The sequence below is a fragment of the Plecotus auritus genome, assembly GCF_963455305.1.
Source record: "Plecotus auritus genome assembly, chromosome: 9".
Taxonomy (NCBI): domain Eukaryota; kingdom Metazoa; phylum Chordata; class Mammalia; order Chiroptera; family Vespertilionidae; genus Plecotus; species Plecotus auritus.
Window position 1 is genome coordinate 138,634,933 of NC_137783.1, and position 24,615 is coordinate 138,659,547.

A 24,615-nucleotide genomic window follows, 5' to 3' on the forward strand; every position below is an offset into this window, starting at 1 on the left:
CCATTTGCAACAACATGGATAGAGCTGGAGAGCATTATGCTAAGTGAAATAAGCCAGGCAGAGAAAGATAAATATCTCATGATCTCACTCATTTGTGGAATATAATGAACAACATAAACTGATGAACAAAAATAGATCCAGAGACAGAGAAACATCAATCAGAACTTCAAACCTCAGGGAAGGTAGGGGACAGTGGGGGTAAGGGGGAGAGACCAACCAAAGGACTTATATGCATGCATATAAGCCTAATCAATGCACACAGACAACAGGGGGGTGGAGGCATGAATGGGAGGTGGGGGGTAATGGGGGAATAAGGATACATATGTAATACCTTAATAAAGAAATTTTAAAAAATAAAATAAAAATAAAAAAGAAACAACCGGTGAATGCATAAATAAGTGGAACAACAAATCATTGTTTCTCTATATCTTTCCCTTCCCCTCCCTCCCTCCCTCCCTCCCTCCCTCTCTCCCTCTCTCTCTCTTTCTCTCTCTCTCTCTCGCTCTCTCGCTCTCTCGCTCTCTCGCTCTCTCGCTCTCTCGCTCTCTCGCTCTCGCTCTCTTGCGTGTGCTTTCTCTCTCTCTCTCAAATTAAAAATATAAAATAAAATAAAGGGAAGGATATATAAATATATATTTACCTAATTTGAGTGGTGTACCACAGGGCCCTCAATAGGGGTGTGAGGTCAGTGTACTCATTGACAGCATCCCCCAAATGCTGTCTTCCTTCAGGCCTTAGGGAGATCATGACCATTTGGGTCTCTGTCTTTGAATCTGTAAGATTTTAAAGAATATGTTGTTTGGGGGGTATTGTTTTCTCTAAAATGGTATTTCTCAACCTCTATTTCATTATTACCCTTCTTAGAGCCTTCTTAGGAGCCTTTTTAGACATTTTTCCCCCTAATCATCTCTATTGTCATGAAATTTTGATATCACGGATGTGCTCTATATCTGTTTATCTACTGCAGTACATTGGAAGGGAACTAGCTATTGTATTAAGATTCCCCCCGCCCTCCCCCCCTTGAGCTAGTTTTTACCCCCATGAGGGTAATATTGCCCATGTTGAAAATACATAATCTAGACATACCATCATCTTGAAAATGAGCTGTTACAGTATATGTACTTTTCTTTGCAGTTGAAACTGAGACAAAGGCACTATCAGTAAACTAATGTTGAAAAATCTTCTCACGCAGTGGCCTGCAGCAACTAGAGAAGAGTAGGAAGAATACTTTTCTCATATTTTAAGGCTTGTTTGCTCTCTGAATAATCTTTTGGCCAGTTGAGCAAACAATTGGAAAACACTAGGAGTAACAGAGCAATGAAGGCAGTTCTCTAAAAGTTAAGAAATAAAAGATAAAAAGAGGACAAAACCCTTTGTAGTGATATGCAGAAATAGGTATAAAATTGTTCACTAGCCGAAACTGGTTTGGCTCAGTGGATAGAGATCGGCCTGCGGACTTAGGTGTCCCGGGTTCGATTCCGGTCAAGGGCATGTACATTGGTTGCGGGCACATCCCTGGTGGGAGGTGTGCAGGAGGCAGCTGATCGATGTTTTTCTCTCATCGATGTTTCTGGCTCTCTATCCCTCTCCCTTCCTCTCTGTAAAATATCAATAAAATATATTTTTAAAAAATGTTCACTATTTAGAGACTAGTAAGCTCTAACAAGCTCAGTTTCTCAAAGCAGGAGTTGATTTGCAGCAGAGCATACCATTTAGGTTGTCTAGCATGCAAGAATGTTCTCCCAAGAGGGTTTGGCTCTGTCTGATCGGAAGGGTGGTTATGTACGGAATGCACCTTGGAAGGAGGAGGAGAAAATGACATGTTCATGTAAATGAAATACAACTGCAAATTAAAGTGTCACCCTGTTAAAAAAAAATCCATTTTTTATTTAATTGGCTACCAAGGAAAAAATGTCATACCGAAGTGTGTATCTCAGGGAAATTTAAACTGTGAGATGTTACAAGTGAATCTGGATTCAGAGAAGTTCTCGTGAGTGGGGTGGAAGTGTGGGTTATAAAATGTTGTCTTAATAAAAATATTTTGATGCTGAGAAACTAGGCTTATACATTTCTGCTGTGTTACATGCCAGGGGTCCAGAAGAAATTAACAAATATTACCTCATTTGTTTTTTATAGTCTATATCCAGTCAGCTGTATAGTGGCTGCCTGTTCCCTGGAGGAAGCCTTCTTTTAAGATGTTTTATTAGGAAGAAGGTCATATACTAAGGAGAAGCTTTTTCCTAAAGAGTGCTGCTTATTACAAAGACATCCGGAGACCAAAATGCTTTTCTCTGTTAATGGTGTCCTCTCATGCTTTCACTTTTTGTTTTACTCTATTATTTTTTTTTAAATCCTTACCCGAGGACATTTTTCCATTGATTTTTAGAGAGAGTGAAAGAGAGAGAGGGAAAGGCAGAGAAAACTATTGATGTGAGAGAAATACATCAATTGGTTGCCTCCTACACGAGCCCAACCAGGGCCCCAGTCAGGGAGGAGCCTGCAACCGAAGTACGTGCCCTTGACCAAAATCGAACCAGGGATCCTTCAGTCCGCAGGCCGACACGCTATCCACTGAGCCAAACCAGCTAGGGCTTGTTTCACATTTTTATGAAAATTCATGTCTCTAGATTGTAGCTTACCAAATAGGGTATATACAGTATCTGCAACATTGTTGGCACTAAGTAAATGTTAATTAATAATGGGCGGGAGCAACCTTGGCTGGTATGGCTCAATTGGTTGAGTGTTCTCCTGTGCACCAAAAGGTTGCCTGTTCAATTCCTGGTCAAGGCATATGCTTAGGTTGTGGATTTGATCCCCAGTTGGGTGATTGTGGGAAGCAACCGATTGATGTTTCGCTTTCACATCAGTGTTTCTTCCTCTCTCCCTCTCTCCCTCTCTCTCTCCCCCCTCCTCCCTCCCTCCCCTTCTATCTAAAAAATCAATTAAAAAAACATATTAAATAATGGGAGAGGTTTGATGAATGGGATTATATTTCCACATAAAATTGTTCTTGAGAAACATGTCTGGTTTCTTTTTAAGACAGGGGCTTGACAGATGGGACTCGCCAGCCTTCTTTGGCCCTAGTATGGTTCTTTCTCTTACCTCTCTCCTACTAATCGCAGAATGGATTTACTTATGTTCTCAGTGGAAACGTGTAGATAAACACTGTAATGGACTCTCTTGTCTTCTCTCTCACCAGGGGCAGTGATTGGTGATGGACAGTCTGCTGTGGCCAGTAATATTGCCAATACTACCTACCGGCTCCAGTGGTGGGACTTCACTAAATTTGACCTCCCAGAAATCAGTAATGGTAAGCCAAGGTAGAACTTGGGATACTGATGGATGGGGTATGTCTTACTGGTGAGCCATAACTCAGAAACTAACGTAGCACCGGACTTTCCATAATCTCATTGAGAAGCAGATTGCCATATGCCATTTCTGCAACTCTCAGTTAAGCAGTTCAGCAAACATATATAACAGCGAACAATGCTAAGTACAGTACGAGGAACAGTGCTAAAGTGGATACAGAAATGAAGATGTCTGTGCCCTGAGAAGCTTACTTACGAGTAGTTCATTGTTCTCAGCCTTGAAGTTAGGGGGGACCAAGAGAAAGAGAAGGAAGTGTAGGAACTGAGAGCTGATCTTGTGACCTTTGAGGAAAGATGTAGTGATGTTAAACTCATTTATTAATCCAGATCTTAATGGAATGGCGCGGAGTGTCATAATTGATATGTCTATATGTTTGCAAATATGTCTGTCTGACAGTACAGTTTCCCAGTCTCTATGAAAGTCTGCAATCCCATGCCCCTGTTTGTGCAGAGGGAACCACGACATTTCAGGCATCACATTTCACTTTCTGTGTAATGAAGGATTCTCTCTGACACATTCCTGAGAGGTGGCAGTTCAGACTCTACTTGAATACTTCTAATTTTTTTTTTACATTCAATATTATTTGTACTAGAGGCCCGGTGCATGAAATTCATGCACGGTGGCGGGGGAGGGGGGGGGGTTGTCCCTCAGCCCAGCCTGCACCCTCTCCAATCTGGGATCCCTCTCACAATCCAGGATTGCTGGCTCCCAACGGCTCACCTGCCTGCCTGCCCCTAACCACTTCTGCCTGCCAGCCTGATCACCCCCTAACTCAGCCGTGGGCAAACTACGGCCCGCGGGTCGGATCCTGCCCATTTGGCTGTTCTATCTGGCCCACGGAGCCGAAAGAGCGGAGGGTTCTCTTGCTCTCCCCTCCGCTCCTTTACTTTGAATTTATATTAGTTCACACAAACACTCCATCCATGCTTTTGTTCCGGCCCTCCGGTCCAGTTTAAGAACCCATTGTGGCCCTCAAGTCAAAAAGTTTGCCCACCCCTGCCCTAACTGCTCCCCTGCCGGCTTGATGGACGCCTAACTGCTTTCCCTGCCGGCCCGATTGCCCCTAACTGCCCTCCCCTGCTAGCCCGGTTGCCCCCAACTGCCCTCCCCTGCTGGCCCGGTCACCCCTAACTGCCTCCCTTGCCAGCCTGGTCGCCCCTAACTGCCCTCCCCTGCAGGCCTGGTCCCCCCCAACTGCCCTCCCCTGCAGGCCTGATCCCCTCCAAGTGCCCTCCCCTGCAGGCTTGGGTCCCCCCCCAACTGTCCTCCCCTGCAGGCCTTGTCTCCCCCAACTGCCCTCCCCTGCAGGCCTGGGTCCCCCCCAACTATCCTTTCCTCCTGGCCCGATCACCCACAACTGCCCTCCCCTGCCGGCCATCTTGTGGCAGCCATCTTTGACTACATGGGGGCGGCCATCTTGTGTGTTGGAGTGATGGTCAATTTGCATATTACTCTTTTATTAGATAGGATTAGTTTCAGGTGTACAGTGTAGCATAGTGGTTAGATAGTCATAGGCTTTTCAAGTGAGTCCCATCTTTTCAAATACCTACCTGGCACCATACAAACTTACTACAGTATTATTGACTGTATTTCCTATGTTGTACTTCCCATCCCTGTGACTATTTTGTAACTACCAATTTGTAGTTTTTAATCCCTTCACCTTTTTCACCCAGCTCCCCTCCCCTCTGGCAACCATCACTCTGTTCTCTGTATCTATAAGTTTCTTCCTATTTTGTTTATTTATTTTGCTCTTTAGATTCTACATATAAATGAAATAATACCGTATTTTTGTCTTTGACTCATTTCACTTTGCATAATATCCTTTAGTCTATCTACGCTGTCGCAAATGGTAAGATTTCATTCTTTTTTTATGGCTGAGTAATATTTCATTATGTGTATGTGTGTATGTATTTTTTGTATATATATATATATACATATATACACACACACAGCTGCTTTATCCACTCATCTACTGATGGACACTTGGGTTGCTTCCAGATCTTAGCTCTGAAAATAGGGGGTGCATATATTCTTTTTTTTTTTTTTTTTTAATATATTTTATTGATTTTTTACAGAGAGGAAGGGAGAGGGATAGAGAGTTAGAAACATCGATGAGAGAGAAACATCGATCAGTTGCCTCCTGCACACCTCCCACTGGGGATGTGCCCGCAACCAAGTCACGTGCCCTTGACCGGAATCGAACCTGGGACCCCTCAGTCCGCAGGCCGACGCTCTATCCACTGAGCCAAACCGGTTTTAGCAATTCTTTCTGGTTGGTATTTGGGGATTCATTCTTAGGATATATACCCAGAAGTGGAATCACTGGGTCATAAGGCAGTTCCATTTTTAATTTTTTGAGGAATCTCTATACTGTTTTCCATAGTGGCTGTACCAATCTGCTTTTGCACTGACAGTGCACAAGGATTCCCTTTTCTCCACATCCTGGCCAACAGTTGTTATTTGTTGATAGCTATTATGATAGGTGTGAGGTGATATGTCATTATGGTTTCAATTTGCATTTTTCTGATGATTAGTGATGTTGAGTATCTTTTTATATATCATCTGTATGTCCTCTTTGGAGAAGTGTCTATTCAGGTCCTCTGCCCATTTCTTAATTGGATTGTTGGTTATTTTGGATGTTGAGTTGTATGAGTTCTTTATAAATGTTGAAAATTAACCCCTTATTGGATGTATCACTGGCGACTATCTTATCCCATTCATGAACTTGAATACTTCTGATGATAGGTCATGCTGTGATTAAATGGCCTAATCCATCACTGCTAAATTCTTGTTAAAATCTTCTCTCTTGTACCAAGTTGTCACTACCAAGTTGTCACTTCCTCCTATTGGTCCTAGTTCTACCTCTGAATTGCCATGCAATAAGTCTAACAATGCCTCTTCCCTGTGACAGTCCTCCAGCTATTTGAAGATGAACTGCCATTTCCCTTTAAATCTTTCTTTTTAGGCCTGACTTTTCCTTTTACTGGTATTTTACTTGTCATTTCTGCTCATCTTCCCTTTTTGTTTTGGGGGGCCAGAACAGAGTGAAAAACTCCAAGTGAGAACTGTCCAGTGCATAGTACAGTGGTGCTTTAGACAGTGTTGATTTAGCCCAGTGGTCGGCAAACTCATTGGTCAACAGAGCCAAATGTCAACAGTACAACGATTGAAATTTCTATTGAGAGCCAAATTTTTTAAACTCAAACTTCTTCTAATGCCACTTCTTCAAAATAGACTCGCCCAGGCCGTGATATTTTGTGGAAGAGCCACACTCAAGGGGCCAAAGAGCCGCATGTGGCTCGCGAGCCGCAGTTTGCCGACCACTGGTTTAGCCTAAGATTCAGCAGTTTTTTCAGAAGCTACTACTGAATTTGTAGTAACTTAAAATTCTTTGGAAATGGTTAATAAACCAGGATTCTGCCATCCTGTAATTACTTGTGCAATTTGAATCTTTTGAAAACGAAAGCAGGTTTGTATTTGTTTCTATTAAATTTTCTCTTAATAGTGTTAGTTGTAGTTCCTAGTTCTTGCCTCTCAACATGTGTTTGAACTTTGAGTCAGTTTTTCTTTCTCAATTTTACATTGTCTAATAACTTGATGATTAGACAGTGTCTAATTTCTCTGTCCTCCTCCGCATCGCTAACAAAATGGTTGATCAGGACATTGTATCAAGCCTTGTGGTAGGTTACTGTGGACTTCTGTGTCGATTTTGGTTCATGAATTAGCAGTCTGGGCTGGGTGTTCACATCTGAAGCCCGCATTTTTCTGTCAGATGCCTTAAAATAATCAAGATATTCTCTTGTCTGTAGCATTCCCCGATTTGCCACTGTTGGTATCCTTATCAGACAATGAAAATTAGGTTAATTTTTCATGTCCTGTTCTTAGTGAATCCTCAGTAGCAATCATTTCTTTCTAAGAACTTATAAGCTGCATGTTCAGTAATCTGTTCTTTTCGTTCTGCTGGTAATTGATTGCAGTCTACCTTTTCCCTTATTAACTACCGAGTTTGCCTGTTTATCTCTGACCCAGATCTTGTTGCCATAACTTATTTACAGTTATTTTCTTGCTTTATTTTGTTTACTTTGTTTCTTTTATGGTAATCTGAAATCTTATAATTTGAAATATATTCACCATTCAAAATTTTTAAAAATAGAAAAGGACATACAGTGAAAAGTTTCCCAGCCCTGCTCCCAGCTACCTTCCACTCCTCCTCATTGCAGTTAGCAGGTTCTTGTATGTCTTTTCAAGAATATTGTATGTGCTCTAACTGGTTTGGCTCAGTGGATAGAGCATTGGCCTGCGGACTGAAGGGTCCCAGGTTCAACTCCAGTCAAGGGCATGTACCTTGGTTGCAGGCACATCCCCAGTAGGGAGTGTGCAGGAGGCAGCTGATCGATGTTTCCCTTTCATCGATATTTCTAACTCTCTATCCCTCTCCCTTCCTCTCTGTAAAAAAATCAGTAAAATATATTTTTAAAAAGAATATTGTATGTGTATACAAGCAAATGTATGTTTTTCTAGCTTCTGTTTACCCTGAAGAATAGCATGTTATACATGCTTCTTTCTGCACTTTGCTTTCTTAACTTTACACTGTATCTTGAGCTTTTCATATTCTATATAATGAAAGGCTAATATGTAAATAGACCTAATGGCGGAATGACCAGTTGTTATGACGTGCACTGACCACCAGGGGGCAGATGCTCAACGCAGGAGCTGCCCCCTGGTGATCAGTGCACTCCCACAGGGGGAACGCTGCTCAGCCAGCCAGAAGCTGGGCTCAGGGCTGGAGAGTGCAGCAGCGGCTCGCGGGAGCTGGCTTAGTCCCACTCCCCATGGGGAGGGGGAGGAGGGGAGCGGAGGAGCAGGTCTAAGCTGTCAGTCAGACATCCCCCTATGGCTCCCAATAGCTGCGAGAGGGTGTAGACTGAGGGACACCCCCCTCCACTCTCACCACACACCCCCCTCTCCCCCCCCCCCTACAAATAACCGCCTAGTATTCCATTGTCCAAAGGTCAGGTCTTCTGGTGAGGGACTTTTATGTTGTTTTCAGTCTTTTGCTATACAAATCACGATACAGTTTGTCATTTTGCACGTGTGCAAGTATATCTAGGATAAATTCCTAGAAATGGAATTGGAGGGAGGAAGAGTATGTATATTTGTGATTTTGGTAGATATTGCTAAATTGCCCTCTGCTCAGGTAATGCCAGTTTATACTCCCAACTACAGTTTATGAGAGTGCCTGTTTCCCTACACTCCTGCTTATAGAATGTGTTAGCATATTTTTGGATATCTGTAAATCTGATAGGTAAAAAAAATAGTATGTAGATATTTTTAATTTGTATTTCTCATATTACAAAACAGGTGGTGGGCTTCTTCATACACTGAGCCATGCAGGTGGCCTTTTCTTGACTGTCCATGTGCTTTCTTTAGCTGTTTTTCTATTGTGTTGCTGGTCTTTTCCTTATTGGTTTTACAGGAATGCTTTATAGATGAGAAATTCACTTATAATAGGCGTTTACTAGTTGCCATTTGTATTTTGACTTTGCTGAAGGTTATTTTTCCTCACAGAACTTACTTTTATGTAGTCAGAATTACCCAACTTTCCTTTTATGATTCTCAGATTTTGTGTCATCATTAGGAAGATCAGTAGTAATTTTATATTTTAGTTTTTTACCTCTTAGTCTTTGATTCACTAGGAAATTTAACCTAATACCAAAGAAGCAGGGTATGATTTGACTTTTCCCTCATGGCTACTCATTTGTTCCAGACAATTTATAGACTAATCCATTTGCCTCCATTGCTTTGGGATGTTACTTCCATCCTATTAATAATTTGATGTGTGTATTGAGATGTATTTCTAGGCTATTTTGTCCCAGTGATCTTTCTGATTACTCATGTGAGAGTGCCGCATGGATTTTTTAAGTTTTGAAGCTTTATGTTTTAGAATTTGGTAGGATTCTCCTCTTGCTATTTTTTTAATCCAAATTTTCTTGCCTGCTCAAGCATTTTTGTTTTTCTGCATGGACTTTTAAGTACCTTGTTTTTTCCCCCTGAAAAAATCCTGTTAGTGTAATTATTATGATTGTATTAACTTAGTAATCAACTTAAGGAGATTCAATATCTTTATATCTTCCAGTATAAGAATGTAATATAATTTCCAGCTTCTCTTGTATTCTTATGAATGTTAAAAGTTTTCTTCACTTGATCCTATACATTTCTTAAATATATTGTTACAAGTTTATTTTTTAAATCCTACAATCGTACTGAATTTGTTTACTAGTTGTTATCAGCTAAATCTCATGGGTTTTCTAGATGTGCTATCTATAAATGGAAAATTTACCTCCTCCATTCCAAGTTTTACACCTGTGATTTCTTTCTCTTGTCTAAATGCATTGGCTGCTATCATGAGAACAATGTTAGTAATAGCAGGCATCCTCATTGTTCCTGACTTTAACGGGAAAACGTCCAACTTTTTCTCAGCAAGCATATTGCTGGCTTTGGGTTGAACTAGAAATAGTTTATTATTTTAAGGAAGTCATCTATTCCTATTTTACCAAGAAGTTTGTGGGGTTTTTTAAAATCAAGAACAGATAATGAATTTAGTTATGCCTTTTCTGTATCTATAGAGATGATTATATTTTTTTCTCTCCTTTGATTTACTAATATGATCATTATGTTAATAGATTATGTACTATTGAAACCATCCTTATATTCCTTGACTAGACCCCACCTGATTCAGGATATATTCTTTAATGTTAAATTTCTTTCATGTAGCTTGCTAATAATTAAGAGGATTTCATTGTAATTTATGAGATGACTCTCTCCCCCTTTTTTTTCTTTTTAATATTCACCCTGAGGATATTCCTTTCATTGATTTTTAGAGAGAGAGTGGGAGGGAGGGAGGAGGAGGGGAGACAGGGGGAGAGAAATATCGGTGTGAGACAGACACATCGACTGTTTGCCTCCTGCACTCGCCCTGGCCAGGGGCCGGGGATTGTACCTGCAACCAAGGTACATGCCCTTGACTGGGAATCGAACAGGAGACCCTTCAGTGTGCGGGCCAGTACTGCAACCACTGAGCAAAACAGGCCAGGGTGAATCTGTCCTTTCTTGTTTCTAAAATCTATGGGTTTTGGTATCAGTGTTATGCTTGTGTTAAAATGTGGAGGTTTTTCTTCGTCTGAAACAATTTAAATACTATTGGAAGTACTTATACTTTTAATACAAAGACCTGATGGTTGTTTTGCTTCTGTTTTTCATAAGCATGGGGAGAATTAGTTCTTTGATAATTTTCCTTGTCAAGTGTCCTATGGTGGTTAAGCACATGAGCTCTTGGGTTACACTGTCCAGGTTCAAATTCCTGCTCAGCCACCTTCTAGCATTGTGACTTTGGTTACTTAATCTCTCCACACCTTGATTTCTTTGTCTACAAAATGAGGATAATAACAATGCAAATCTCATAGGATTGTTATGAGAATTAAATTAGTTAATACATGTCAAACACTCAAAGGTCAGTAAATGTTAGCTCTTTTTATCATCTCTTTTTCTTGGAAATTGCGCCATGATTCTTTGAGAGTATGGCCTTAATTCTGAAGTCACACCTGTACTCTGAGGAACATGCTTTTCATCTCTGAAGAGTGATGTTTATGTAAATAAGATAGTTGCTTCCTTAACTTGTTGCCTTATTTGTTTGGTTTTTTTGTTTTGTTTTGTTTTTTAAATATATTTTAATGATTTTTTTACAGAGAGGAATAGAGAGTTAGAAACATCGATGAGAGAGAAACACTGATCAGCTGCCTCCTGCACACCTCCCACTGGGGATGTGCCCGCCACCAAGGTACATGCCCTTGACCGGAATCGAACCTGGGACCTTTCAGTCTGCAGGCCGACGCTCTATCCACTGAGCCAAACCAGTCAGGGCTGTTGCCTCATTTGTAATGGGCTTCTGATCCTTCTTAAGCATGTTGTTTCTACCCAGTTGGAGATCATTTTCCTTGAGAGAAAAACAAAATATTCAGAGGAACAAAGGTATGGGATATGCTAATATCTCACAAGGCCTTTTTGGATGCCTTTAACATTTTTTGTACGAGCGTCAGGGTGTTCCAACTACAGCTTTCTATCGTTTTCCTTCTGTGTTCCTTCTTACATCTTGTGATCATGGGTCTTGTAATACCCGAGCTGATCAGAGAGCATTATGTGTAACTAGGTTGATTCATTTAGTTTGGCTCATCTTCCTCCCTCATTTAAATCATGTGTGGTGTTAGAATTCTGCTTTTTATAAGAGCCCTATTTTTCTTAGAGTTTTGACCTTAGGCAAAACCTGCATTCTAGAAGTTTAGGGCACATAATGTCTGATGGGGCAGCCAAGTTCCTTTTTATGGTATTACCCTCTAGAATGATAATCACTTTCACCTGAGGTTCCCATCATTAGCTTTTAACTACTTGTGTTTTGTGGTTGGTCTGAATAAAGTCTAGTTATGGTTTTGATCATTTCTCAAGTTAGGCTAGAGATTCTGGCCACCTGTTTCAGTTGGAATACTATCTGTAAAGAGATTAGAAGTTTGTGACTAAGACCTCAGATGCATAATTTTGAAACTGTTTTCATGGGTGGAAAATAAGGAGCTCATTAGATTCACTGTGAATTACACTTCGTTTGGTTTTTGTTTTTTAAATCTTCACCTAAGGATATGTTTTTATTCTTCACCTAAGGATATGTTTTTATTGATTTTTAGAGAGAGGGGAAAGGAAAGAAAGAAACATAAATCTGTTGCCTCCTATATGCTCCCCAATCGGGCATTGAACCCACAACCTAGGTATATGCCCTAACTGGAAATCCAACCCACAGCCTTTTGCTATACAGGTCGATGCTCCAAACAACAGAGCCACTCGGCCAGGTGAATTACACTTTTTAAGAGAAACTCTTACTGGGTAAATAGCATTGGTCATTAGGGTACCCTGAGTGGTATGGGGCAGATCATAGCACAGAGATGAAGTAACTGGGGAATGCTTATAGTGTCACCTGCCGCGCTCTGTGCAGGAGGTCTTATTCTGAAACTAGAGGCCCAGTGCACAAATCCATGCACCGGTGGGGTCCCTCGGCCTGGCCTCCACCCTCTCGCAATCCGGGACCCCTCAGGGGATGAAGGAGAGCTGGTTTCGGCCTGATCCTGCAGGCCAAGCCAAGGGACCCCACTGGTGCACAAATCTGTGCACCGGGCCTCTAATCCTATCTAATAAAGAGGAAATATGCTAATTGACCATCACTCCATCACAAAGATGGCTGTACCCACAGCTGAGGCCAAGTTCCTATAAGGAGCCTTAACAAGCAATCAGCAGGGACCTGAGGCTATGCCCTCCCCACCCCGGTGGAGCTTGACAGGGGACCTCAGGCCGCACCCCTCACCCCAGTGCCAGGCCAGGGGACCTGAGGCCATGCCCCCTGCCTGGCAGGGCTTGACGGGGGACCTCAAGGTGCACTTCCCATCCTGGTGCTGGGCTAGGGGACCTCAGGCTGCTCCCCCCGCCCCAGTGCCAGGCCGGGGACCTCAGACCGCACCCCCCACCAGGTGGAGCTTGACAGGGGACCTCAGGCCATGCCCCCCACCCAGCGGGGCTTGACAGAGGATCTCAAGGTGCACCCCCAGTGCTGGGTTGGGGGAACTCAGGCTGTGCCCCTGCCCAGCGGGGCTTGATGGGGGACCTGAGGCTATCCCCCCCTACCTGGCGGGGCTTGATGGGGGACTTAAGGCCATGTCCCCCACCCAGCGGGGCTTGACAGGGGATCTCAGGCCATGTCCCTCACCTGGCAGGGCTTGATGGAGGACCTCAAGGCACGCCCTCTGCCCCAGTCTGGGCTGGAGGACCTCAGGCCATGCCCCCCGTCCTGGCGCCGGGCCAGGGGACCTGAGGCTACACCCCCTTCCCAGTAGGGCTTGACAAGGGTGGGACTGGCTGGGTCTGGATCTAGCCCAATGGGGGGGAGGGGCGGGTCTGGGTCTCACGTGATTTTGATGTGCATGTGGGTGGGCGGGGACTTGACTCTGGGTCCTGTGGTGCGCCCCAGACTCTGACAGGAGGAAGGTTTTCATATACATTTTACTAATTTTCTTTCATCTCTGACACTTCTATTATAGAGAAAGGGCAAATAGCAATATTAAATTATTTCCTATAATTAATCCCCTTTTAATGTATATGAATTTCGTGCACTGGGTCACTAGTATGCATATAAGATCTTTGGTTAATCTCTTTCCGCCTTCCCTCTCCCCTCTTCCCTCTGAGATTGATCAGTTTATTCTATGTTTCCATGCCTGTGCTTTCCACTCCTGTGTTGAGTGTCTGCCCCCTGGTGGTCAGTGCGCATCATAGCTACCAGTCGGCCGGTCGCTTAGGCTTTTATATATATATATACTAGAGGCCCTGTGCACAAAATTCGTGCACAGGTGGGGTCCCTAGGCCTGGCCAGTGATCAGGCCCATCAGGTTCTCCGCCTCCCTGTCTCTTCCTTCCCTCACTGCCTGAGTCTGTCGCCACCCACTCCCAGTTCCCCATCCCAGCCTGGGGGAGGGACCCAGGTGGTGGGCCACCAGCCCCAAGAAGGGAACAGCCCTTGCCCTCCCCAGGAAAGGGGCTGTGTCTGCCACTACCCATCCCCAGTTCCCTGTCCCCGGTGATCGGGACCTGCTGGCCCGGGGGAAGGACCAGGAGGTTGCCGGCAGGCCCCATTGGTGATCAAGGCCTGTGGGCTGGGGGCAGCTCCTGCGTTGAGCGTCTGCCCCCTGGTGGTCAGTGTGTGTCATAGGGACCGGTCGTTCCGGTCACTTATATATATAGACTAGAGGCCCGATGCACGAAGATTTGTGCAAGAATAGGCCTTCCTTCCCCTCGCTGCTGTCACCACCTTCGCTCCGGCCCAGAGCTGCCTTACACCTCTTGCCTTGTCGCGTCAATTTGCATATTCTCTCCTTATTGGCTGTGGGTGCCACCATCTTTGTTGCAGAGTTATGGTCAATTTGCACATACGTCTTTATTAGGTTGGACTAGTAGCCTGGTGCACGGAATTCATGCGCATTAAAAGAGAATTAGCCCTAACTGGTTTGGCTCAGTGGATAGAGCATCGGCCTGTGGACTGAAGGGTTCCAGGTTCAATTCCAGTCAAGGGCATGTACCTTGGTTGCGGGCACATCCCCAAAAGGGGGTGTGCAGGAAGCAGTTGATCGATGTTTCTCTCTCATTGATGTTTCTAACTCTCTATCTCTCTCCCTTCCTCTCTGTAAAAAAATAAATAAAAAATCCATGAAATATATTTTTAAAAAATAAAAAAGGGAATTAGAGAAAATATTTTAATATTGTTATTTGCCCTTTCTCTATAATAGAAGTGTCAGAGATGAAAGAAAATTAGTAAATTATATATGAAAATCTTCCTCCTGTCAGAGTCTGGGGCATGCTGCAGGTCCCAGAGTCAAGTCCCCACCCACCTGTGTGTGCCCTGAAATCGCAAGAGACCCAGACCCGGCCGGCCCCACCCCCATCAAGCCCCACCAGGCAGGGGGTGCAGCCTCAGGTCCCCCGGCGCATGCCGGGTGGGGGGCACAGCCTCAGGTCCCCCAGCCCAGCACCGGGGTAGGGAGGCGCGGCCTGAGGTCCCCCGTCAAGCCCCACTGGGCGGGGAGTGTGGCCTGAGGTCCCCCGGCCCGGCACTGGGGTGGGGGCGTGCCTTGAGGTTCTCCGTCAAGCCCCACCAGGAGGGGGGCACAGCCTGAGGTCCCCTGGGCCAGCACCGGGGCTGGGGGCACGCCCTGAGGTCCCCTGGCCTGGCACCGGGGTGGAGGGCATGGCCTAGATCCCCCGTCAAGCCCTGCTGGGTTGGGGGTGCGGCCTGAGGTCTCCGGCCCGAGCCGGGGCAGTGGGTGCGACCTGAGGTCCCCAGTCAAGCCCCACTGGGCGGGGGGCACAGCCTCAGGTGTCCTGACCCGCCTGGCTTCATGCAGTCTCAGGTCCCTGCTGATCGCTTGTTATGGGAACTCCGCCTCCACTGTGGGCGCAGCCATCTTGTGTTACAGAAACCCCAGCCTCCACTGTGGGTGCAGCCACCTTGTGATGGCATGATGGTTAATTTGCATATTACCTCTTTATTATATAGGATAGATAGGAGGGGCTCAGAGATAGCCCAAAGGAAATTTTCCTGCTGGTTTAAACCCTTTGGATAGTGTCTAATGCATTTGTAAAAGCACTGCAATTGCTAATCACTCCCATGGCCTCATCTGGCCGACCAGCAACAGGCTACAAATCCATCTTTGTAAAAGGTGTTTGTTTATAATTTATGGAGCTGATAGGAAGGTAGAGCCATCTGCTTCTCCACCATCAGCACTTCTAACCCCTCCCATTCCCTGCTAGGGCATTTTCACTTGGAAATCACTTATAATTAGGAGAAGATTACATTGCAGAGTCTGGAACATGGTGGCTTCCTGCTGTCTTCTGCATCGTTTTTTTTTTCTCCCCCTGGAGCTGCCCCCCTGAAGCTCTGAAGCAGTTTTGATTTGAAAAAGCCTTTCTTTCTAGCCTTTATTTCCATTCTCTGCTTCACAGCTGACTGCTCCATCATTGTTCCTCACATGTGTTTTTCTTTAAGTGCAGGCAGGTTGCTGGTGCTACAGCTCAGGGATCAAGGACTGTTGGTAAGGTAGCAATTTTCAAGTATGGCTCCAAACCAGCATCAGGGACACCTGGAAAATTGTTAGAAATGCAAATTCTCAGTCCTTACCCTGATACTGTTTTAAACAAGCCTTCCAGATGATTCTGAGGCAGGTTGGCGCTTGAGACCCACTGTGTGGTAAGGCAAGTCAGCGAGCAGAACAAAGATTTACAATGGTGTGTGGTTGCCAGTGTCTTGGGCTACATTTCACTTCACCTTTTTCTCTACCTGTTTACGTTATTATTGAGTCTAAAAAGGATGAGTTATCCTTGTCGTTAGTGCATTTCTTTCTATGGCCCAAGAAAACTAGCAACAGATTTGAGACATCTCTCCTTATATGAATTAACTCATCAAAATGTCAGCCTCCTGAGAAGCTGCACCAGTAAACTGCAGCATTGACCACTCACCATGGTCACTGAGCATTTCCATTCCCATGTGGGAAATTAATAGACAGCAAGCAACAAATGTAAGTTGCTAATTGGAGCTTTGAAATAAAAATGAAGTTGTAAACACACCACCCAGTGCTCACTGAAATGAAGCTACCAAATCACTGTGCGCCTTCCACATCCCTTCATTAGGGTAGAAGTGAAAGCGTGCACAGTTTCTGAAACACAGCATGCTGTTGGAGAAGTTCTGTTTTAGTTTTCAGCATTCTCTTTTCATTTTTAATTTGTAAATCTGTCTGTAAGCTCACTGCTGTTAGGGGGAGCAGTTGTGAAATTGGATGGAGTTGCGTGGAGGGGGACAGAATTTGCAAGATGGCCATTGACTTGGAATCATCATAATATAGTACAAACACAAACAAAGTGGCTTGGATTTGAGGCTCACAAACTGCTTTTTGTCTATATGCCGTTTTTCATGGACCTAAAGCAAGCTTTCCAGAAGAAGGAAAACCTTACTCGTACTTTCCTCTCCATTCCTGGCCCCTCATAGAAATTAATATGGGAGTAAGCAGTTAATGCTCCTTTTATGTTGGTAGTGCGTTTTGAGGGTCATCATAGGCTCTGTCTGTTTGACTGAATTGTCGGTTAACACACAAATAGAAAAGCCTACTTTCATAAAATACCCACAATGCATTTTTATGTGGATAAAATAGTAACTGCAAAGCTGTCTTAAAGTCCACAGCATCCTATCTCTTTCCCTATTTATTTTCATGTCCTACTTAATATTTATGATTTCTTTACTTTGCTTCTCGTCCTGCTTTTTATGGTTATAATGTAAATTGTCAGTTTTTTATCTTTCTAAGAGTTGTGCCAACATCAAGGTTAGAAAACCGAGACGGTTACACTTCTGAAGTTGCCCACTGTTCCTTTGGTTCTGTATCCCCAAATGGAATGTGTGTCAATCCAGAGAAGGAGGAGGAGATTGTCATCTTTTTGGCAACAGGCTTGGGACCCTGCATAAGGAGCAGACCGCCTCAGTGCTAACTAGATAAATCTAGCCATGCAGGCTAGAGCAGATGGTGGTTGGAAGATGAGCAGTACAGAGCCCTAATGGTGGCAGTGAGTATTTGGATGTCATTATTTTATTAGTTAGCAAACAGAACCATCCTTGTGGTCCCTCCTCAGTTTTATGCGTAATGGTGCTGTTGGTGTCAGCCCCAGAGAATTGGCACAATAGCCTGATCAATGTGTTCAGATGTCTTTTTTGATCTACTCTGTCATCTCTTGTTTCATTAGTAACACAGGAAAAGGGGGATGAATATAGAGTTTTAGTTTTATCTGAGTCCCTGATTTCATAAGCTTCAAGGCCCCTGAAAAGTATTTCTGTTTTGTTTTCCTTAAGGTAATTTTGTGGTGAAACTTGCCCTTGACCTCCCAGGTCATGTCTTTTGGCTTACTGGACTAGATCACCTGGAATCTGATGAGGGCAGCTGAGCTTGGCTTTCTTTCTTCTTTCTTTTTTCCCTTTAACCATAATGCTCTGACAGCGGACATCCAAGTAATCTTTGAATAAGAAGAGTAAAGTCTCTCTGCATGTGCATATAAAATAGACCTAAATGAGACAAAGCCCAAAGCAGCTTGGTCCCTTTGGATGTGTTGTGCTGTTTTGCTTGTGCCATGATGTGGGCACTCTGGTTCCAGGCACACCTCAAGGGTAAGCCACTTCTTCCTGGTGGGGAATTGGAGAAAGATTCAAATGAAAACCAAAACAAAACTATAGGCATAGTCTGCTCGTGCAGAGCAGATTCTCCACCTGCAGACATTCCTCCAACTCACACCCTCTTACACACACACACACACACACACACACACTCACACTCAAGCTTGCTGCCTGGTGGACCCACATGTAATTCTCAGTAACTGCCAAGTGCGGACTGGGGCTGCCCATGGATATTGGCTTTGTTTCTCTTTATCTTCACTTGTGGAATTAGGTATTAGTATTAGCAAGGGGCTATTCAGAAGATTGGTGTCTATAAATGTTCCACTTCTCTTAAATGATAAAGTAAGACACAAACTTGTGAAATGACTTCCTTCTTCAAGGTCACAAAGCATGTGTGAATAGGAGTCGCACCCCAAGGAAGTTTACCTGTATCACCTTTTTCCTGGAGTCAGTGGGTTTGCATTTCATTCATCCTGGTTTTGACCTTTTGGACTATAACAGCTGCTGAGTGGCTCTCCAGGAACAATTTATAATAACTTTTTCCTTATCTGATCTCTCAAATGATGTTTCCTAACTGTGAACTAAGACTCAGCAGGTGATTGTGGTTGTGTTAACTATCTGAAGTTTCATATTAAAGTGGTAGAGAAGACATCTCTTTCCTGTCTCTAGTGTTACTTGTTAATGACATTTGAGTTTGATTAAGCAGCTTTTAGCATTTCTAGAGAGGGTTCAGGCCCTTACAAAGACCCCCAAATTACTTGGACCAGAAATATTTTTAAAATACATTTTTATTGATTTAGAGAGAGAAGAAGGGCGGGGGAGAGAGAAACATCTGTGTGAGAAAGAAACATGGATGGGCTGCCTCCTGCATGCCCCCTACTGGGGATCGAGGCCACATTCCAGGCATGTGCCCTGACCAGCGATCTCAAACAACGGAACCACACTGGCCAGGGCTTGGCCCAGAATTTTCATACCATCAACTACAAACACTTTTACCCTCTTTTCTTTCTTTGATGCAGCCTCCGTGAATGTGCTGGTACAGAACTGCAAGATCTACAATGATGCCAGCTGTGACATTTCTGCAGATGGCCAACTCCTGGCAGCTTTCATCCCTAGCAGCCAAAGGGGCTTTCCCGATGAAGGCATCCTGGCAGTGTACTCCTTGGCCCCCCACAACTTGGGTGAAATGCTCTACACCAAGCGATTTGGTAAGGGATAGGAAGCCCAACCTAGTGACAGGGATGCTGGTACCTTGGCATGAGCATTCCTAGGGGAGGCATGGTTTAGGTGGGAGTAATGGTCTTCACTGGGGCACAGACCAGAGGAAGATTGCTTTGCAGGAGTCCTGCCTGGTAGCATTGCCAAAGAATCTCAGAATAAGAGGCCTCCCCACCACAATACATCAGTGATATGCTTCTATTGTGATGGCCAGGAGGAAGGGAGGAACTTTGGTCATGGCTTGGGAAGTGGGCACACTCATAAACTATAAGGCAGTTTGGCATTGTGTATTAAAAGCCCCCAAAATGTATTTTCTCTCTGATCCAGTAATTTCACTTCTAAGGAAATAATAAGAAAACTGTACAAACTTTTATATACAATGATATTCACAGTACTATTATTTATCATAGAAAAAAATGTGAAATTGGGAAGAGTTGCTTAAGTAAGTGATGTGCATTGATAGGACAGAATACCATTCAGCCTTTAAAATGTTCTTACAGAATATTTAATTATGGAAAATGTTCATAATGTGTGAAGTGAAAAAAATAGATTTCTAAATAGTATTTAAAGTATGATATCAGTTTTTAAAAAAATGTGAATCTGGCCCTAACTGGTTTGGCTCTGTGGATAGAGCGTCGGCCTGCGGACTCAAGGGTCCCAGGTTTGATTCCGGTCAAGGGCATGTACCTTGGTTGTGGGCACATCCCCAGTAGGAGGTGTGCAGGAGGCAGCTGATTGATGTTTCTCATCGATGTTTCTAGCTCTCTCCCCCTCTCCCTTCCTTTCTGTAAAAAAATCAATAAAATATATTTTTTAAAAATGTGAATGTTATGGGTTCCATATAATGGTTAACATTTATTAAGTACTTTCTATATGTCAGACATTATAATCGGTACTTTACATTATAATCCTCACCACAGTCCTATGTGTTAACCCCATAATGACCAAATGAAGATGAAGGCTGGAGAAAAAGAGAAAAGATTAAGAGGAAAAATTATTTCCTTGTAATAGCAAGAATTCTGGGAAATGGTTCTCTCTTTTCTTGGCCCTCAGGTCCCAATGCCATTTCTGTGAGCCTGTCCCCAATGGGCCGGTACGTAATGGTGGGCTTGGCCTCACGAAGGATCCTGCTGCACCCCTCCACAGAGCACATGGTGGCCCAGGTCTTCAGGCTGCAACAGGCCCATGGTGGCGAGACCTCCATGCGGGTGAGTGTCATTGCTTGTGCTTCTGCTGTATGGCAGCTCTTCTAGGCTTGGCAGGGGAATGAAGGACAATGGGGCGATCTCCGAGCCAGGACCAGAGATACGCTCCTAAGACATAAGGAAAGGCTACAGTCGGCCCGTGCATGACCAACAGGCTTTACCATTGGAAGCTGTGGAATATTAAAGGGCAGGAGCTTTCTCACACCCTAGCTCATGAGCTGGGTTCCCCAGAGGCTGGAAAGCATTTTTGGATAAAGACCAAACTGAATACTTCCTTGCCTCCACATGAGACCTTTAGTGGAGATACATAAAGATCCCAGTGATATATTTAGCCTACTTAAAACTCATTTTTTCCTTTTTTTTTTTTTAGAAATCAAGCAATAAAAATACACCTATGAAATGTTCTTTCTGTGGATTGTAATCACGATGAGGACTTTGGGCAGCTGCTGTGCTCTTAACTGCCCTGCCATTTCAGTAGCAGAGGAAGGTCCTATTTAGGACCCTTCCTTGTCAGAGGTGGATCCCTTCTAAGCTTTCTGGACTCAACTAGACTAGTTTCTGACTGAGCTTCCACATCCCATGGTGGCTCATTTGACCAGGGTTCTGTCAAGGGGAGTCAAGCATTGGAACAGTTCTCTGACTAAATGGTATTTAAGCTCTGTCTCAAGTTAAGAACCTGTGGATTCCCTTAGCACTTTGTGCTGTGCCATTTATAGTTTTATGCACTTGTTTATGTATTGTTTTGTGTGGTGAGTATGTTTAATCCACCCAGGAAGGCTTAGCATAAGCTCCTTAGGGGCATATCCCCCAGGCCCCTCATTTAATGCTATGCTTACAAATGCCTGGAATGGGAAGCATTTGTTCTAAAGAAAAAAAACTAGAGATTAGACCAGCCTTGGGCAAACTACAGCCCGTGGGCCGGATCCGGTTCTCTTGCTCTCCCCTCCGCTCCTTTACTTTGAATTTATATTAGTTCACACAAACACTCCATCCATGCTTTTGTTTCAGCCCTCCGGTCCAGTTTAAGAACCCATTGTGACCCTGGAGTCAAAACGTTTGCCCACCCCTGGATTAGACCCATTATATGTTGAGGTGGCCTCCATTCTTTTTTTTTTTTTAATATATTTTATTGATATTTTACAGAGAGGAAGGGAGAGGGATAGAGAGCTAGAAACATCGATGAGAAACATCGATCAGCTGCCTCCTGTACACCTCCCACTGGGGATGTGCCCGCAACCAAGGTACATGCCCTTGACCGGAATCGAACCCGGGACCCTTCAGTCCGCAGGCCGACGCTCTATCCACTGAGCCAAACCGGTTTCGCGAGGTGGCCTCCATTCTGGTCTCTATCTTCTCTCTTCTCCCTCTGGTTCCTATAGGGACCTTCTATTTAGCTCTGTTGAGCCCCTTTCCAAGCACCTGAATTTAATAAGGCTCTTTCTTGCTAGTGTGCCTTTACCTGGAATGCTCTCTTCTCCCTCAAATCCAGTTGCCCACAAGCTCTTCCCTTTCTGTGGAACCTTCCTAAACAGAATTGATCACTCCTTGTGCCACCACCATACCTAGTAGACACACTCATGGTAACACTCATCGTACCACACTGCAATTATTTGTTTCCATGTTACTCTCCTCTCAGCTGTGAACTCCTTGAGAACAGAGAACTTGTCTGTTTTTTCTTTAGTCTGCGTACCTAATAGGGAACCTGTCATTTAGGAGAAACAATGAATGAGAGAGTCTCAAGAAAAGTGTCCTCTCTACTCTTGGCATCATAATGACAGGAGTTCTGATTCTTGGATTCCATATAAACAAATATTTGACATTGAGTGATCAGGAGGGGGCTTCATCAAGTTTATTTTCTTATCTAGATATTTGAGGATGGAGTTGAATTTTAGTTTAAATGTTCTTTTTTGCTTATCTTATATTTGGATGGTCAAAATACCTGGTGTCTGCTTTTTACCACCTAGAATCCTGGTCCCAACAGCTGTTCTTCTAACCCTGCCTAATTAGGGAATAATTGTTTATAATCATCAAGAGACAGGATCTGATTTCGTCAACACTAATGGACATCTCCAGTCTCTTCCGGAAGCCAGGGCTTCTGCCCAACTCCTGGCTAAGGGCAAACAGCTACAGAGTGGGAGCCAAGATGTTGTCACATATGGAGCTGGCAGCTCAGGGAGTGCAGTTGGAGAAGTCTGCTGAGGAGATGCGGTAATTCACTGCTGTCCTGCTAAGGGGCTCAAGGCAACTAGCCAGCTGCTGCGTGCCTCGTGACAAGAGCTATTTTTCAGGCCTCCCAGCGAGGCTTTCTTGATTCTCAATAGGCACCATCTGCTGCTTAGGAGAGGGAGCTGAAGTAACTAGAAAGCTCCCATTTGGGATGTATTCCTCTCACCCAAGAGACAGGGTCCAGGCTTCCCAACAAGGTTTTAGTCACCTGTCCACCAGTCTGACTGTGAAAGCCCCGGGCTACAGAAAGGTTTCTGGTTTTCCAGGTCTTGGTTGCCCCTTAACGTCCAAAGGCACCAAAGCACTCGGCAAATGTCCCTGAATTCATTCACTGGTGGAAGGAAGATGCCAGCTTTTTTGGATAGCTGTGCTGTACTACCATCTTTTCTGCACTTTTGTCTGAGAACAGGGAGCAAGGGTTTAATGGGACAGTAGAGCATCTCCCTCTTTGCACAGGTAAGTATAGGTTGGTGTCTCCATCTGTAATGTCAAGCTCTGTCCTTGAAGGAATGCTTTTGTGGGTAATGGGCTTGTCCTAGAGCTTCTCTACCCAGAATTCTCCTTCTCTTTGATGTTGCCTCTTGGAATTCACTGTGGTAATATGTTCAGAGAGGTGAGCTTATTGGGCCACAGACATTCCTGAGAGAAGGTCCTCCAGAGCACTGACTTATTGTAATTCCCACTAAGTGACATCTCTCCCCAAGAGATGATCTGTTACACAATCCCATATGAAACCTCTTCTGAAAATGAATTGCTAATCACTATTAGTCTTGGCACATTTATTCTAAGCAGGTCTTCAGACCCCTGGGTCAGTGCTTGTAAACTCTGCTACTTGGACAACCTGCATTAGAATACATGGGGTCCTTGCACAGGCACCACTTCAGACTTAAAATCGGTAAGAATGGGGCGGGAGGGACCCAGGAATTTGTCTTTGTAAAACAAACTTTCCAGATCATCCTGATATGCACTTGAGTTTGAGAACTGCTGTTCTTAATGACTACTGTCTTCATTTTAGGTTTCTGCCCTCAGCCTCTTCAAGGCAGAGACACAGTCTCAGGTTTACTTCTTGCGGTCTTGTGTGTGGTGCTTTGATACCACCTTTGGCTAACTTTGTTGCAGGCACAGTTGCACATATGTCCCACTTCCTACCAAACTCGTAGCTTTCTGGGTGTCCGTGCTTCACCTCCCATCTTTTCTCAGCTGTTGTTACTTCCCAGAGTTCGCCCTTGAATATCTCTGTGCTGGCTTCTTTTCTTCCCCTGTTGAGTCATTTTAATTTTTATCCTGTTTCTAGGCTCTCATGTCCTTTTGCTATTTCCCTTCTCTGCTTACTGAAGTTAGTCTTCCCAATTTTAGTATGATTGGAAAGTCAGGAAGAATAAGACGAGGCACATACTTTGTCTTCCCCCATCCCTCTGTCCATTCGAGGCTCCTGGGGATCAGATAGGCTACTCTCTGTGATTCAGGGTCTTACTTTCTGTCTGACTCACTAACAGTTGAGCCAGGGAGGGCTTTTTTTTTCATTTCTGTTTTGCTTTTTAGTTAGGAATTTAGGAATTGCTGAGCTAAAGTTTTGCTAAATTCTCAAAACACTAAACTGCTTGTGTTCCCTCTCCACTTTCATTTTCTAATTGGAACAAGACACAATATAGTAACAGAAAACTGCAATTAATTTTCTGAAATACTGGCAACTTGCACATTATAATAACTTTGGTTGTAACCAAGCGAAAGCATAATAACAAAAATTAGTGACAAAACCAGAAATAGTCCATATACCAAACTGTTCTTCCAGTTTCTATCAGT

At 44.0% G+C, this 24,615-nt stretch overlaps 1 protein-coding gene across 6 annotated transcripts in view; it reads left to right on the forward strand.

Moving 5' to 3' along the window:
• The window catches only part of AMBRA1 (autophagy and beclin 1 regulator 1), a 179,654-nt gene that overhangs the window by 125,188 nt on the left and 29,851 nt on the right, over window positions 1-24,615 (forward strand). For all 6 annotated transcript variants that reach the window (XM_080643228.1, XM_080643224.1, XM_080643225.1 and 3 more), the window contains 3 exons: window positions 3,200-3,310; window positions 19,183-19,371; window positions 20,435-20,589. In XM_080643228.1, coding sequence (XP_080499354.1) covers window positions 3,200-3,310; window positions 19,183-19,371; window positions 20,435-20,589 — 455 coding nt within the window. The remainder of the gene's footprint in view (window positions 1-3,199; window positions 3,311-19,182; window positions 19,372-20,434; window positions 20,590-24,615) is intronic.